This window comes from Pteronotus mesoamericanus, unplaced genomic scaffold (genome assembly GCF_021234165.1).
Source record: "Pteronotus mesoamericanus isolate MK-2021 breed Mesoamerican mustached bat unplaced genomic scaffold, CSHL_Meso_final contig_202, whole genome shotgun sequence".
NCBI classification, from domain to species: Eukaryota; Metazoa; Chordata; class Mammalia; order Chiroptera; family Mormoopidae; genus Pteronotus; species Pteronotus mesoamericanus.
In genome coordinates, this window is record NW_026555086.1 from 2,582,682 (window position 1) to 2,598,993 (window position 16,312).

The window sequence follows — 16,312 nt, forward strand, 5'->3', positions numbered from 1 at the left end:
CATGATGGCGGTCTGGAGCCCTGGGCTCGCGGTCCAGGGACACTGTCACTCTGCCGCAGAGAGATGAGGAGTCTCACTGGGAGCCGCGGGCCCTCTCACAAGGCCGCCGCGCAGGGCCCGGCACGTGCGGATGGGCTCCCCTGGCCCCCACTTCCGTGGCCACTGCCCCCGAGGAAGACCAGAGTCCAGGTGGGAGGGCACCTCAGAGTGCCCGTCCCGCCCACACACCCAGCACCCCGCTTCCCAGGTGCCTAAGCCCGAGACCAGAGCCCCGGCCTGGAGCGGTCCTGGCCCAGGCCGTCCCCGAGGTCCCCTGCAATCAGAGGCCTCTCCATTATACGTGGCAGCGAATTCTCCCCGGAAGTTTTCATGGCCAGAAACATCAAATAAACCCAACCCCATTGTTTCAAAATAAAAAAATTAAACCTTTTCTAAAGAAGTGGCCCTCAAGGGCATGACTCGTTTTCCGACGGGACTGAGTGTGACGTCCCCCCGGCCGCTCTGCCCGGAGGGGCGTCTGCACCTGCTTTCCAGGCACCGTGTCCCCTCTCCCCAGTGGCCCGTGTGAGGGTCCTCTCATGTCCAGCCAAACGTCCCCAGACCCTGCGGCTCCATCCTTCCAAGGGCTGGGCCTCCCCGTCCTTGGAGGACGCTCCCCGGTGGCCTCTGTGATTCCCCCTCGCTTTTCTAATGACCGTGTCTCCCGGCCGCAAGCCGCCATCCGCTTGCCCCAAGGTCCCCGGTGCAGGAGACAGGAGTCCCTGGCTGCTCCAGGGACTCAGAGGGCCCGGGCAGCTGGCGTGGGAGGTGATTTCCTTGAGCACGCCCGGGGGAGGACCGGTGACTCCTCCCGCCCCCCGCCGGTGGCCGAGAAGCGCGGCCGCGGGAATGGTGCTGTGCTATATCTGGCCTTCCCGGGGGAACGAGGCTTTGTAAATCAGGACCTCCGCTTTGGCGGACGTCTCTATCCCTGTGTGTCATGCCCTCCTCTGCCAGGAGTGGGTTGCTGCCCAGAGGGACAGGCCTGCTCACAGGCCCTAGGGGGGCGGGGAGGGGGCTGCCGGCGGATCTGCGGGGAGGGGGGCCCAACCAGGCCAGGACACGGGCTCTGCGACTCTGGTCCACTCGGGGCACCTGAGGGTTGGGGGGGTGGGCGCAGGTCCCCCCCCAACCCTGTTCATCCTCCTGCTTGCTGGGGGGCATCCGAACCTGGTGTTAATAGTGGGACAAGGTCTGGGTTTAAAGCAGAGGACACAGACTGGTCAATTCCGGACCACACTCAGTGTGCAGGCCCATTTTCTTTGGGCTGCACTGTTGGGGGTTTTTTGCTTCATTTTAATTCTCACCTGAGAACATGTTCATTGATTTTTTTTTAGAGAGAGGGGAAGAGAAACATTGATGTGAGAGAGAAACATCGATCCATTGCCCCCCATAAGTGCCCCTTCCAGGGACCAAACCTGCACCCCAGGCGTGTGCCCTGACCAGGGATTGAACCCAGGACCTTCTGGTGCACAGGACGCCGCCCGACCCCCTGAGCTCCTCTGCCAGGGCACGCACAGCGTTTTCAGTTTTTTGAATTTGAATGAGGAGACCCCACAGTAAGAACACAAAGCCCGTTGCTGCGCCAGCTCGTCCAGAGCCCTGTGCGCCCAGCGGCCGCTCATGCAGGGCACAGCCAGGCCCTCTGAGGCGGGACGCGCAGGCTGTGGTCTGCCACAGCCCCCACCGTCCCCCGTGTCCGGTGCTGGGGCTCTGGCGCCCTGCCCTCTAGCCCCGCCTTCGCACTGCTGTCTTCCTCACAGCGGATCCGTTTCCTTGAGGAAGGACGACAGATACCCAGAGGGCATTTCAAGAAGAAGCCCTTCCCACTTGGCCCGGTGGCGTTCGGTCTTTGCCTCTCTAACCCAGCAAACGAGCAAGAGCACTATCTCGTTGCAGAACTGGACTCCGACTTTTCCCGGGGCCCACAGCGGAAGCCCTTCCGTGGGGCTCCCCCGCACCAGCCAGGTGACTAAAGGTGCACTTTGTTCAGAAAGCCCTCCGGCTCCTTGCTTGTACGTCCCTTCTTCACGAAAGCCACCCCCACGACCAACATCTGGCGACCTGACGCCCTGCCCCAGCTCTTGCTGCTGCTCCCTTCAGGCCCTGACCCGCCTCCGGCTCAGAGGAGAAGCCACAGGAAGGCTTCCTCAGCCCCTGCCCCTCGCCTCTCCCACCGGTCCTCCCAGCTGCCCCCAGCGCCCGCGTGGGCGGCCGGACCGGGAGCAGGTCCTGTGAGCGCCCGCCGCTGGCGTGGGAGAGGGTGCGGGGCCGCCAGTGTGGGTGTGAGGACTCAGAGCCTGGGGGGCAGAATGGGGAGGGCTTTGCTAAAGTGCTCTCATCCCCAGAAGCCCCAAATGGTGACTGTGGCCGGTGACTGTCTCCGGTGACTGCGGCCATATCGCCAAATGAGGCCACCCGCTCAGTTAGAGAGGCTCGGACAAGAGGGGAGAAAGACGAGGTCTCCTGTTTCAGACCCGCGCGAGCCACATGAATTCAAGGCCTTTAAAAATAAATCCTGTGATTAAATTGTGTGTGTGAGAGAGAGAGAGAGAGAGAGGAGGCTTCGTTTAGTCAACGCAGGCCTTTGTGCGTCTCAGGTTTGGAAAGCCGGTCCTGATGCCGCTACTTTTTCCTTTACGGAGGTGCCCCAGGCCACCCCCTCCCCGTGCACTGAGAGGTCCCCGGCCCTGCTTCCTCCCCCAGGGCAGCCACGTTCAGTGCTGGAGCGTGTCACTCAGCTCAGCCTGTCCCGGGGTGAGCGGTGAGCGGCAAGGCCCCCTGGACTGCCGGGTGCTGGCGGCTGCAGAGAGGAGCTTTACCTGAGCAGGAAACACTAGTGCCCTGGCCGAGAGGGAGAGGAGGAGGCGTCGGAAGGTGCGGGGCTCCGGGGGTGCCGGCGGCCGCTCTGCGCGGCCCCAGGTGCCGCCGGCCTCGCCCCACCTGCCCAGAGCTCTCCTGCCCAACCGCCCTGTTCAACTGCCGCTGCCCCCGCCCCGCCCCCTGCGCCTGGGGAGGGAACTCTGGGGGACCAACATTCCTTCCGCCCGCAGGGAAGGGCTCTGCCCCCTCTGGGGGGGGGGGGCTAGGGGAATGTCACCCCCGCCCCAGCCTGCCGCAGCCCGGCGTGTGTAAGAGGACAGGAAGACCCTCCCGTAGTCCCCATTCTACCCATGCGGGGACCAAGAGACAGAGGCTTCCCGCCACAGGCCTGGGGCCCGTGACAGGCTCAGGCCAGCAGCCCACGGCCCTGCTCCCAGAAGGCGCGCGTCCCCGCCCTGGGTCCCGGCAAAGGGAGCAGTTCTGTGGTCTGGGAAGGGAGGAGAAGCCATCTTCCAGGCGGGTTCGTGCGTTCGTTCCCCATTCACTGAACCAAAAATAAATGGCCATTTGAGCTCAATATTTTTTTGTAAACAAACAAACATCGGGGACTGGTGCTAACAGCCAACTCTGCAGTATGAAATGGTCCCGGGTATCTCATTTCAAGCATTCCAAACTCCGGAGCGCGGGCCTCTCCCGATGCTGCGCGTCCCTGGACAGGCCCAGGCGCGGCGCCTCACTCGGATGCGAGCCCCGGCTCGGAGGGGCCGACGGAGTCACGGTGGCCAGCGAGCGGCTGGAAGGGAGCAAGGCCTCCAGATTCAGATGCAACACATCTGGACTTACTTGAAAGAGTTATTCAAACACCTGAGAAGACGTGTTCACCTGACTCCCGTGGATTTTATGACAGATTTTGCTGTAGTATTTTAAGCCTGCCTAAGCCCTCTCTCTACTCATAACCTGATCGCTCCCTCCCCCTGCTGGCTGCTTCTGGGGACAAAATTCACAGAGGAGGAGGTGCTGTCCCAAGAGGATACTTCTCTTCCTGCCCAAATAGAGGTGGGGACCAGGGAGGCCTGGGAACAGCAGCCTTACAGGAGACAGATCCCGAGGGGACGGTCTGGAGATCTCTTTGTCTTTCTAGTGTGCTCTCAGAATGGCGTTTCTAATGTGTCCAATGAAATACCAAGGCTGGCAAAGAAAACCAATTATACTAAAACAGGGTCACCGAAATTCGCATTAAAAAACAAAATTGAATATGGTAACATATGCTTCTATATCGTTGCATCGATAACGTGATCTAGCAGTAAGCGGTTATTAGACTTAATAGCCACTATCAGTTCACAGCAGCGAGGCCCATAAATGATCGTTTGGGAGATCTGAAACAGTGGAAATGAGATCTGAGAGTGTCTGTGATTTTGGTTGGGGACAAAGTCACCGGCACCGCTAATGCTAGCATAGTCTGCCGCCTCGTTCATACTGAACGGGAAGGCTGAATCTCAGCGAGTCAAAAGGAAGACGTCATCTCTTTCCATCTAAATCCACGGCTCCCCTGGGCCTGGCTGAGGCACCCGTGGGCCACAGGCTCGGCGCGTCCAGATTGACCATCTCCGAAGTTGCTTCTGACTCCAGCGCAGCCGGATTCCATGGCATTATTCAATGAGACGGGGACAGGCTAGGATAATGGGGCGAGATTTTATTGTCTTAACAGCTGGCACCAGGGCATATCAGAGGGTGAAACTGTTGGTTTAGAGAGAGCGGCCTTGGTGTGTCTGTGGCGGTGGACAATGGGACCCTGAGGATTTTTTGGCAAGAAGAGGAACCCAGCATGAGAGAGGAGCTGCCCTGCCCCACACAGGCCCAGGAACAGGGAGGTGGGGCCGGGCCCGGAGGGGGCTGGGGCCCAGGGAGGCTGAGACAGGGAGTCTCCTTAAGAAGGTGGGTGCTCATTAGTGGAGTGGCAGTTGTTGAATTGCTGGAGTAGAAACCCGTCCTTCGGTCCAAAACTTCACTGAGGCCATTGACATGTAAAAAAATCATCATAATAAGGAAATTCTCCTTCCAGGTCATTGTGATGGAGAACTCATGAGTTTTATGGCTTAGCTAGGCCCAGGGCCTCTGAACCAAAACAGGTCACAAAATTAAAAGTGCCCTAAAAGTCCTCGGACACTCAGGGGATGGCGTTAGAACCGGGTCCGAACCCTTCCCTTCTAGGTCACGTGGGACAGAGCCGTCCTGGCTCATCTCGGGGTTCTCAGAGCGTGGACCCCCGATCAGCAGCACCAGAGACAGCTGGAAAGCTGTTAGAAAGACGCGTTCTCCAGCCCTGCGCCAGGCCCGCGGAGTCCGAAGAAGCGCGGGGGTGGAGCCACGCGAGCCCCGCCCCCCGGGCCGCTCCGACCGAGGGCGTCCAGTTCCAGGGCCCCGCCCGCAGGCGCCATCACTCCGGAACGGCGCCCTGGGTCCTCTCCGCCCTGGAAGTCACCGGGTCCCATCTCCCTCCCGTGCAGACTTCCAGCGCCCGGGGCCCGGCCTTGGGGCGCCCCCTGCCCCCCAGGCAGCCATTCCCTGGGAGCCATTTCTAGACGAGGCCTTTCAGGGAAGCGGAGACCGGATCTGCGCCCTTCCTCTCCCTTCCTGGCCCCTTTCGCAGCGCGGCTTCCAGGCCCGGGCTGGCTGTCCTTCGAAGAGCCTCCATTTACCAGAGTTTCTCCTCAAAGACAGTGTCCCGAGGGGGGCGCAGAGGGCGGGGCGGGGCGAGGCAGTGACAGTGCCGCCCACTGTCACGGGGGGCGCGTCACAGAGCTGGTGCTGAAAGTGGACCACGCAGGGAGGAGCCCCCGGGGACAGAGGAAGGACGCAAAACCCCTGGCCTTTTCCCCTGCCCCGCCCCCGGCCAGGGCGCAACTGAAAATGCCAGTTGAGAGCAAACGAGTAAATACAAGTGAGGAAGTAGAACCAAGTTCTACGTTCTCTCATCACACTTATTTTTTAAATATCAATTTTTTAAATGGCATTACAAAAAAATAGTGCTGGTGCCCCCAAATAGGTGAAGAATTCTTCAAAGCCAACAAACTCCTCTATCTCATCACTCAGATTAAGAAGATATTGCCAAGGCTGTTAAAAAATATGCTATTTTTTTTAAAGCTTCGTTTTTATTGCTGCTGGAAGTCGAGGGTTCCCGAGCTCCGCCACCGCACATCAGACCCCCTAAGGCACCCAGAGCTCAGCCTCCACCGCGAGCCAGTGAGATGAGACCTTCTGGGGGTGGGCACCAGTATTTTAAAAAATCGGCGTGACTCCAATGTGCAGCCTGGGTTGTGAGCCATTCTGGGGAGAGAGGCTGCTGGAGGGGAGGTGGGATGGGGCCCTGGGGATGAAGTGGACAGAGTTCCCGTCCTCTAACTCGGGGTCAGCCCTTGCCCCACGTGGATTTCAGCGTCTATGGATTTTTGGGAAGAGCCTGCCATCTGCTGGCCACTGTGAGGAACACATGCATGCTGAGCACTTTCTCACAGGGCAGCTCTTGGAGGGGACAGGTCCGGTGAGCAGAGTCACCTCCACGCCAACCAGCAGACCCTGCAGGGTTGGGATGAGATGGGAGCAGGAAGGGCCCCCAGGTACGCTTCAGGGCCCAGGAAGAAAAGGCAAGAACTGAGGAGAAGGGGGTCCACTAGGGCAAAGGGGCTTTTAACAGAGAGAAGACCGTTGCCCAGGAACTACCCTGGGAAGACACGCCCCGGTGCTGCCTAGGAAGCCCCGGCAGGGACAAAAGCGAGGGACGCCTGTCACTAAGCAGGAGGGGTGCATCATAGTTCATCCCCGCGGGGATTCATTTGCTGTTCTCTGCCTGGAGCCCCGTCTTTCCCGCCCCAATCCCTTGCGTCGGAGCCAAAGTTTATTTTTCAGATTTCAGTAAGCCGCAGCCTCCCTTCCACCAGGAAGCCTGCCCTGACTGCCCTCACCACCTGTCCCTTGGTTCTGTTTATTTGTTCCCTGTTTACGCACGAAGGCAAATTCCACGAGGGCAAATTCCACGAGGGTGGGGCCATCATTGCGCCCCCAGCCCTTCCCCCCAGTGCAATAAACAGGGTAGGAAATATTTGTTGACTCAATTGCTGTTTCTCCTGGCAAAATCAGACCCTGTAATCTGAAAACAAATGAAACAAAGATACTTTGAAATGTATTTCCCCACAACAAGGAGGTGTCCCTGCAAGTAAATTGGAAATAATTACCTTTTTCTTTATCTATGTATAACCACTGTGGGAGGGGACAGCAAGTGGTCTTATTTACAGTTGTCATTTGTGACAAATTAACTCTTTATTCGACCCATCTGGCCGCAACCAGTAAACAAACACAAGGCAGGCAGCTGGGGCCCCGGGCTTGCTCAGCCTCTGTACCCACGCTCCTTCCTGATGTAGCAGCACCCCGACTTTGTTTTGGAAAAACAACCCCTTCCATTCTCAGCTTCTGTGTTTTGGAGCAGCTGAGCCCACCCCCAGGCCCAGGTGTGAGCATGTCACATTGCATTGCAACAGCCTAGCACGGGATTGGTTCAGGGATGAGCACGTGACCCGAATCAGCCCAGTGAGAGTTTGCCCTGGAGCTTGTGCTGGACTCACTGGAGATTCCAGATCCCGGGGTGCTGGGCTGGCGGGATAAGAACCCAGAGCTGCTGGCAGCCATTCTGCCACCATGAGGAGGGTGGTGGCCAGAGGGTGAAGCCAAACAAAGGAGAGCAGAGCTGAGAGAAGGAGGGAAGCAGCGTCTGCAAGTTGGGCATCCTTCTCCTGGACCTTTCCGACACCTGAGCCAATCAAGCTCCCTTTCCCAGGAGGCAGCGTAAGGGAGTTTCTGTTCCCAGCAGCTGAAGGAATATTAACTCGCATACAAAGCAGGACAGAGATGAGACTTTTTTTTAACAAAATTAATACATCATTTGTAACACTCTTCACACAGATCAGAAAAATATAATAAGCTTTTACGTTACGATGCAATTACTCAACACATCAGTTAAAAAGGGACGCATGATCATTTGACCCCAGGGTCTCAAAGGAGGCTGGGGTTCTCAGGTTTGCAGAGCGACGGAGCGGCTCACCAGCTTTTGCTCCCTCAGTCTCCATCCCTCCCCAGCGCCCCTCGGGCCACGTCAGCCTGGCTTTCAGGAGAAATCTCTGTGGCCCCTGCACCTGAAGGTCGCAGCCTGCCGGTCTCTCATCCACGTGCCTGGAGGACCTCACGGATGAGCTGGGTCCCCAGTCCCCGCGTCTCCTTAGCTCAACGAACCGGCCTTTGCCAGCAGGGCGGCGAACATGGACTTAAGCTCCCTCTGCAGGACCACAGGGCTGTCGAACTCCGCCACCTGGGAGTGGAGAAAGGAAGGGACAGGGACCCGCAGAGCTCTGACTGGAAGCATCGAGGACCCCCCAGGCACTGGCCTGCACCCCTGTCCGCCCCTAGACCGGGCGCTGCCCGCCCCTTCCCGTGGTCCATGGCCAGGATGAGGCCGCAGTTGAGGACGGCAGTGATGCGGTGGGCGATGACCAGCACCGTGCAGCCCTGGAAGGCCTCACAGACCGTCTGCTGCACCAGGGCACCCGTCTCCACACCGATCAGGCTGTGGCTTCATCAGTGAGGATGATCTGGCAACAGACAGGGCTGGGGGCGGCCACCTTGGGCCCCGAGACCTGCCTCTAGCCCTGGGTTGGCCCCTAATTCGCCGAGACTCTTAGCTGCAAAGCGAGAGCTTGGGACTGAGTTCAAAATCCACTTGGAGCTCTTGTTACTGGTTACGTTATGAAGACACTATTAGGTCTCCACCAAGAGCTAACTCTTTTCTAGTGACCAGAAAATTAAAATCTTTTTTTCTATGTATTGATTCGAGAGAGAGAGACAGAGAGAGACATCGATTTGTTGTTCCACCTTTTCCTGCACGCATCGGTTGGTTCCTATATGTGCCCTGACCGGGGATGGAACCCGCAACCTTGGCCTATCGGAATGACGCTCTAACCAGCTGAGCTACCCGGCCAGGGCAAGAATGAAATTCTTGAGAACGTCCCAGCGGCACTTCTAGTTTTGTGAACTGCCTTCCTGTTTGCGGAACAAACGGAGAGCGACCCTCTGCACGGCAGGGCCGGCGCACGGCGTGGGGGGGAGAAGGGGGCTCGCCAGCTGATACAGCCGGTCTGTGCACTGGCGTTCTCAGTACTTGAGCGTTTTTCTGTTTGTTTCATTAACAACATGCAGTAGGGAAACACAACTAGCACAAAGGAGGATTTCATGAGTGTTACTGCTTATGATGAGACCATTCTTAAAAAGAGGGCTTCACGAGTAACTCCAAGGACACGCAGACGTGACAGAAGTCAGGGGGACACATATGTGCGTGTGCGTGTGTGTGTTGCTTTGCTTGCGAGAGAAAGCTTGCTGCCAGTGAGCGCAGGCAGGCAAACACCTGAAAATACCAGGGAAACTATTTGGGAATCTTCAAGAAACACCATCAGATGAAAGTTTTCAAACCTGTATAACTTTGCCCTGGAAGGACAGAACTGAGTCTCAGTGCTAATACAGACAAGGAGTCTCCGGCCCCCAAGTTGTTAAAAGAACATGCAGCGCACCACCTGTTAAATCAGTCAGCTCCTGCCTCTTAGCGTTTTTGTTCTGCGGTGGACCCCTTCAGCTCGGGTGCGGGATGTCGGGGCGGAGTGCCCGCGGGCGAGCCACGCACAGCGCCCCCGCCAGGCGCGGCCGGTCCTGCAGCAACGGGCGGGCGCCGCCCTGGCCTCCCCTCAGAGCTGCGGCGCAGGGCGCAGGTGATGCAGAGCCGCTGCCTTTCCCCCACGGAGAAGGAGTTCTTGCCGTCTGCCATGGCTTCGGCCTGCAGCCTTTGGGGCAACTTTGAGATCTGTCACACTGGGGCAGAGGAGAGGCAGGTCGTGTGGGCTGGTGGGCGCTGTGGGGGGGAGGCCGCAGCTGACCCCCGTAAGGCTCCTGTCCCCTTCCGTCCCTCCCCTCCGTCCCCTCTGAGCTCCGCGCAGCCCCTCTTTCCTGGCCTGTGCCCGCCCACGTCTGGCGCCAGCTTCAGCCCCTGCTGGGCCAGCCCGGCTGGAGCTGCCCCTGCCCACGGACAAGGCCTTGCCGCGCCCCCTGCAGCCCCGATGGCCTTCAGAAAGTGTCTCTGTGGTCACAGGCTGGCTGCGTTGCTCTCCCACTAAATGCAAAGGAGGACGAAGACCCTGCCTGCCTGGCCTCTGCCGTGTCCCCAAGCCCAGTGTGTGCCTGGCACACTGTTGGTGGCTGGGGGCCCTCAGCCTGTCCCCAGGAATCTCGGGCCAGGCCACGCCTTCCCCAGGAGATGGCTCCGCCCATGGCCCAGGGCGGCCCCATCGCGTTCTGGGTGGGAGGTGCTGGCTCAGGCCGCGCATCGGGCTCCTGGCCATCTTGCGCAGAGACGTCCTCGCCAAGGCCGCCCAGATCTGCTCGTCCATGCGGCAGCCGAAAGGATCCAGGTTTAGCCGGCACAGGAGAGAAAGGCGGCATCCAGTGACCACTGTGGCCGCCGCACGGCCTGCCCTGGACACAGCAAATAGCCAAGGACGGTAAGACCTGGACACTGGGTGTACAGAAGCCCGTGGAACTTCCGTGCATGGACGTCTCTTGTGCCGGTCAGTACCTGCTCCTTAAGCAGGCAGCGCCCCTGGATTTTGTTTGGGGCCACCTGTCCCCCAGCCCCCAGGCCCGCGCAGTGCAGGCGGGGGCCTCTCACCAACCCCAGGCGTGGGTGGAGCAAGTGACTCAGGTGTAAGCAGGTCAGCACACGGCACCCCCTGGCCACAGGGGTCTGTCGGGGGTGGCAGGTCACCACGCAGAGGGTGTCTCGGCACTTTTGACACAATCACGGGAAAGCGGTGGGCTCTTCCTCTGACTGAACAGAAGCGGCTGCAGCCACCCTGCCCCAGGCAGGGCACACGGGCCCCCCAGTCCCCCTCTGTCAGGGCCTTGGTGTCCCACACAGCCAACGCACGACGGTGGAGCAGGAGCTCTCGACGGCTGAGGTTGAGTCCCGAGCTGCCTTCGGGGGACAAGGAAAGTGTGGACTGGAGCCCGGGAGAGCCCCGTGAGTCTGTGGCTCACGGAGCAGCCACCAGGGCCACTCCTCGCGTGTGTCCCCACCAGAATGTGCACCCCGGGAAGAAGCCCTTGCTAACGTCCAGCCTCAATTGTCCCCTGCAGATGGAGAGACGAGACTAAACCGCCCCAGACAGGAAAGCGTCTGTTCACCACGGCACACAGGCTGAATTGAACAGTGAATGGAAATCTCAAACGAAAGCTGTGCTTTGCTTTCCTTTGGACGCGAGAGTTCCCAGAGAGGCCTTGTGTTTCTCAGCGTCTCCTTCAATCTTCAAGGGCAGCTCAGCAACGGGCCTGCCTGGCAGCCCAGCCTGATACCCGGTCCTCACCCCAGGGCTGGCCTCTGGCCCAGCCCTCCCCTGATGCTTCCCAAGAACAGGACCGGCTCTTGCGGGATGAGGGACAGCTTGGACCGCAGGCTCCCCCAGGCTGATGCTGCAAATGTCCACGCTGTCGATGAGAATCCGGCCAGCCGCAAGCTCCGCCAGCCGGAGGAGAGCGACCTCCGGGAAGGACTTCCCTGTAGGGCGAGAAGCAGGCGGGCATCGGTTTCCTGAGTCTGTGCAGGGGGGCCAGGATGTGTACAGGGGTCCCGCTCCCCTCCCTGGCCCATCCTCGGCCAGCAGGGGCGCAGAGAGGGCAGGAGGGGGCGGGTGTCTCTGCCGGAAGGGACGCCTGAACAAGCAGCTCCCTTACCACTGAGATGGGGGCGAGGGCCCCCGAGGAGCCCACATATTAGATCCAGCCGTGTGCGTGTTTTGTTTCACATACAGTGTTACTGTTATTTTAAAAGTTCTTTGCCAAAATTTTAAACAGCCAAAGATCCTGTACATAAAACCAGGTTGCAGGCTTCTACCCACGTCCCCAGAGCGGCCGGTGGCCAGAGCTGCTTCCCTGAGAGAGGCCCACGCTCGCCAGCTCAGCACGCGGCCCTCCCCGCCCCCTGTCCCCAGCCCCAGCCCTGTGCTGCTCGTCGATGGCACTTGTCAGACCCCAAAGCACTTGAGTGGTCAACCTCTGCTCAAAAAGACAAGGTCAGAGTTTGCTCTTGTTCACCCTGATGTTGCTATTGCCACGCTCACTGACTCTCGGTTAATGCCCACAGACGGAACACAGCCCTCTGGCCCAGGGTCAGCTGAGAGCTTCAATTCAGAGCTCAGGCCGCCCAGGACAACCACCAGCGAGTGCGCTGCAGAGTCCAGCCCGAAGCCCTTCTCCTGGCGGCGGTGTGAGCACTACAGGGGCCCGAGGAGGGGCAGACCTGTGAAGGCCCTGCTCACCCCAGGGGACTTCCTGGAGGAGGCGGCTCCGAGGTGCACAAAGGCAGGGCAAGAACCGAGTCTGAGCGACGTCTTTGAACAAGTGGAGATTAGGAGGGCATGACCTTGGACCAGATCTCCCAGACGTGACAGGAGGGAAGGAAAGAAGTCAGAAAGAGGAGAGAAGGGGGCTGCTGAATGTCCAGGAAGGTGGGGTGGCAGGGGGAGGAAAAGGGGACCCAGATTTCACTCCTTGCCCTGCCCCGCCCCTGCACCCTGGTCTTCCTTCCTGTCTCAGCTCTAGCGCCGGCCTCAGGGCCCGGGCCACCGCGGCTTCGGGACCACCAACCTGTCACTCGGTTCCACGCCATCCCTGCCGCTTCCTCCAGGCACTCAGTGCGCCCGTCGGTGTCTTATTTATTTCCTTATCTGATGACTCGTCAACACCCGTCTCCTCCACTGCCATCCCATGACAGCAGGGACTTGGGGTGTTATTTGCCAGCATCTGGGACAGGGCCCAGCACAAAGCGAGGGTCAGCAAACATCTGTGGGGTCCCTGAGCAAGCCCTTGCCTGAAAATAGGCCCGACCCCCCCAGGCCAAAGTTGAGGGCAGGGCGCGCGGGACGCCCCGCTCCCCGGAGCCGGTCCTGCCCACGGCGCCCCCCATTTCCTGGCTGTGAGTCCTCAGGTTGATGCCTTTGAGGACGATGGGCGTGTTGTCCTGGTATTTCATCTGATAGTCCTGGAAGACGATTGGCCCGTGCTGCGGCCACCCCCGGGAACGGCTCGTGCCTTCCGCATGTAAAGGAGCCTGGGGGACACACGTCTCATTTTTGAAGAAAGAAAAAGAAATCAATAGTTACCGTCCACCTCTGCCCACTCGCTGCCGACCCACCAGCTCCAGCCGTTGGGTGTGCGGGCCACCCCAGGCTGCCCTGCGTCGTGGTCCAGCCGCTGGTGGGCGGCCACAGAACTGCCCCAAGAGGAACATGCCTGCCCCCACTCACCTGAAAGGCACATTGTTTTATCCCAAAAGAGCAAGAAACCACATAACCAGCCCCCTCGGGATTGACACGCAGAGCTCTTCCTAATGTACTGAGGTTCGAAAGAATGGGGATCCGAGTGATAGGAAGGAGCACACGCCCCCTACGGGCGTGGTGTGCAGCTCAGAGCCCGGGCAGACGCGCCCTCCCCGTCTCGTCCTGGGGGGCAGGCCTGTCCCCACGTGCCTCATGAGCGTGGAGGCAGAGGCCCAGGCCATGCAAACGGCGAGCTTGAGGCCGCACAGCTGGGGAGCGGACAGCCAGGGCTCCGGCCGGCGGCTGCGGGGGACTCCAAGCCCACAGCTCCGCATCAGGCCCGGCTGGGAGGAAACAACCGAGGAGAAGCAGCAGCCGGGCACCGACCGCAAGTCACAGCTCGCCCCTGTTGGCCCGGTATCACTGCAGCCCAGCCCCGGGCCGAGGCTACCACTTCCGCTCATGGGAAAAGGACCAGGGCCCGGCGGCGGAGGGCCTGCCAGCGATCTTGGGCCAGATGGTCAGCGTGGCCAAGCCTCAGTTTCCCCTTCTGGACAATGAGGGTACCAATCCAATCGACCTCATAAAAGGGCTTTTGCTGACTGAGGCTTCCCTGCGGGCCAGGCACCACTCGGTGCTTCAGACGCTGCGCCATTTAACGTTTGTAACAATCCAGTGCAGGAGCCGCTGCGGTCTCTCCCGATGCAGAGATGGGGACAGAGGGCCTGAACCAGGTCCCCCGGGCTGCACAGTGGCCCCGAAAGCTCTGTGCTTCACGACCATGGCATAAATAGAAGCTATAGCAATAACAATTATTATTGTCATTAGTAGTGTTATTGTTGTTAGACTTGGGCAACCCTCTCATTTCTCAAAAGGGGAGCTCATTCCTTCTACGCCCAGGAATGCTGGCAATGCAGACAGACTGGCACGGGCGAGCCCCAGAAAGGAAGCTCTGCCAGGGAGACGGGGAGGAAGCGCCCGGAGCCCGGGTGACCCCCTAGTGCAGCCCCGTCCCAGGCGGTTCATGGCCTGGAGGTTGGTCGCCAGCTGGAAGGGAGGAGGCGCATCAGCCTGCGCGGCTGCTGGGGGTGTGCCCAGGCTCCGGCGTGCCCGAGACCCGGTCGCTGCCACGGCCCCAGGCGTGGAGTGGGTGCCCTGGTGGCCGCTGGGCCCACTCCCGGGTCGAGGCGCAGCTGTGGTGGGCAGTTCCAGGCGAGAATCCCACGGACCCCGTGTCCCAGTCAGTGCCACCGCAGTGCCCAGAGGCCCACAAAGCGCAGAGTGCAGGCTCCGGGGCGTGGCTCTCGCCGATGCGGGGAGGAGATGGGGGATGAGCCCCCCATTGCTCAGCCTTCAGGGACAACCCAGGGAGCATCCTATACGCCGCTCAGGAGGTCCCAATCGGTCCTGCGCTGGCGACCCAGGCCCGTGACCTCAGAGACACACGCTTGTGATGGAGCGCCCCCGTCCCTGTCCCCCAAGGCCTGTTTTCCAGAAGCATTGCCCAAACAATCCGCCTGCACCCACGTCCTCGGCATCGGGCTCTCCCTTCAGGGGAGCCCAGGCTAAGAGGAGTCCCAGGGACTTCTGGGAACAGGTGGCACCACAGATAAGGACATGGAAGCCCAGAAAGGGGACGGGACCCTCGCAGGCTCCCTGGGAGCTGGAGGCGGAGCTGGGAGGGGGCCTCGCCTCTACTCCAGACCTGGGCAGACAGGCCGCGCTGACGGCTGGGTGACACCATCCCGGTGCAGTCAGTCACCAAGGCCCGCCCGCCAGGAGCACCCGGTCTGACCGGGAGAAAGAGCCGACAGAGAACAGCCGCTCGGATGGGTGCGGTCCACAATGTGCTCAACGTGGAGAGCCAGCGGGGCCACCCACAGGCTGGTCACCCGGGCTGGGGTCACGGCGGGGGGGACTCCTGGAGGAGCTAGCACTAGAGACGCATTTTTAAGGAGAGGTGGGAAGGGGACGGGGAAGGGTGCTGCAAATAGAAGGCAAAGTCCCCAAGTCATCAAACACTAGGACACGCCCAAGGACTGGAAGCGCAGGACGCAGGACCGGGAGGGAAAGCCGCAGGTAGGTGAGAGAAGCGCCCCTCGCAGCGCAGCACTGGGCCCCAAAAGGAAGCTGGGGGGCGGGGCAGGGGCGGGACGGGGGCGGGGACTGTCCTCCGTTCAAGCAGCACATGAGAGGTGCTGCTTGCCTCATCAACAGCTGGCCCCTTCTGTCTTCCACTACATTCAGGTCGGCAGTGGCCGGGTGCCCCAGGGAGGCCTGGCTGGTTCCGACCAGCGACGTTAATCCTACTCGTCCGTGTGCCCATAAAGCCAGAGGAAGAGCCCGATAGGAGTGCTCTGCAAAACTGTTCCTTGTTCTTAAAAGGGGACCCAGGGGCGAAGTTCTCTCCTCTCCAGCCTTGGACAGTTGTTGGATAAGGATGTGTAGCTTGGGGCTGCAGCAGCTGTTTTGTGAGCTTGAGGAGACAACCCCAAGAACAAAGGCAGGCTGTGGATGCCAGAACAGCATGGAGGTAAAAGGGTCATGGGCTCCCGCTAGGCCACTAAATTAGCCAGCAGAGCGCAGCCCTGCCCCGGCCTTCCAGTTGCGTCAGGGGAGTCCCCGGCCGGCTGTTGGGGTCCCCAGGCCAGATTCGAGGGGCCTGGACGGCAGGGCCCAGAGCTCAGACTCGGAGCAGAAGGAGGCAGGGAGGCCCTGGGGGTCCCGAAAGAGGCAGTGATGTCAGGACCAGTGAAACGGGAGATCGCCCCGGGGGAGGAGGCAGAAGGCGAGAGAGGAGGGTTTTGGGGGCAGGGGGCAAGCGGGCAGGCAGGGGGGCTGTTCCCCAGGACACAGATGGGACAGGGCAGCCGACCTTGAGGACAGAGGGTGCACCTGGGGCTGCTGTGCAGCGAGGCCCCTCGCTCATTCCCGCGGTGGCGAGCCAGGAGCCCTGGGAGCAGGTGCGGGGGAGGCACGCCTCTGCCCATGCCCCTCCCAACCCCCCAGCGCCGGCTGGGCAGCCTGCACCTGGTGCTCCCTGCAGC

The 16,312-nt window shown here is 60.5% G+C and overlaps 1 protein-coding gene across 1 annotated transcript; it reads right to left on the reverse strand.

Annotated features, from left to right (window-relative positions):
* Positions 1–8,131: 8,131 nt before the first annotated feature.
* On the reverse strand, positions 8,132–12,979 carry LOC129068159 (ATP-binding cassette sub-family C member 11-like). Its single transcript, XM_054570272.1, is given in 6 exon segments — positions 8,132–8,221; positions 8,332–8,476; positions 9,639–9,760; positions 11,360–11,404; positions 11,406–11,489; positions 12,872–12,979. Coding segments are annotated over 6 exon segments (594 nt in total).
* Positions 12,980–16,312: the final 3,333 nt, after the last annotated feature.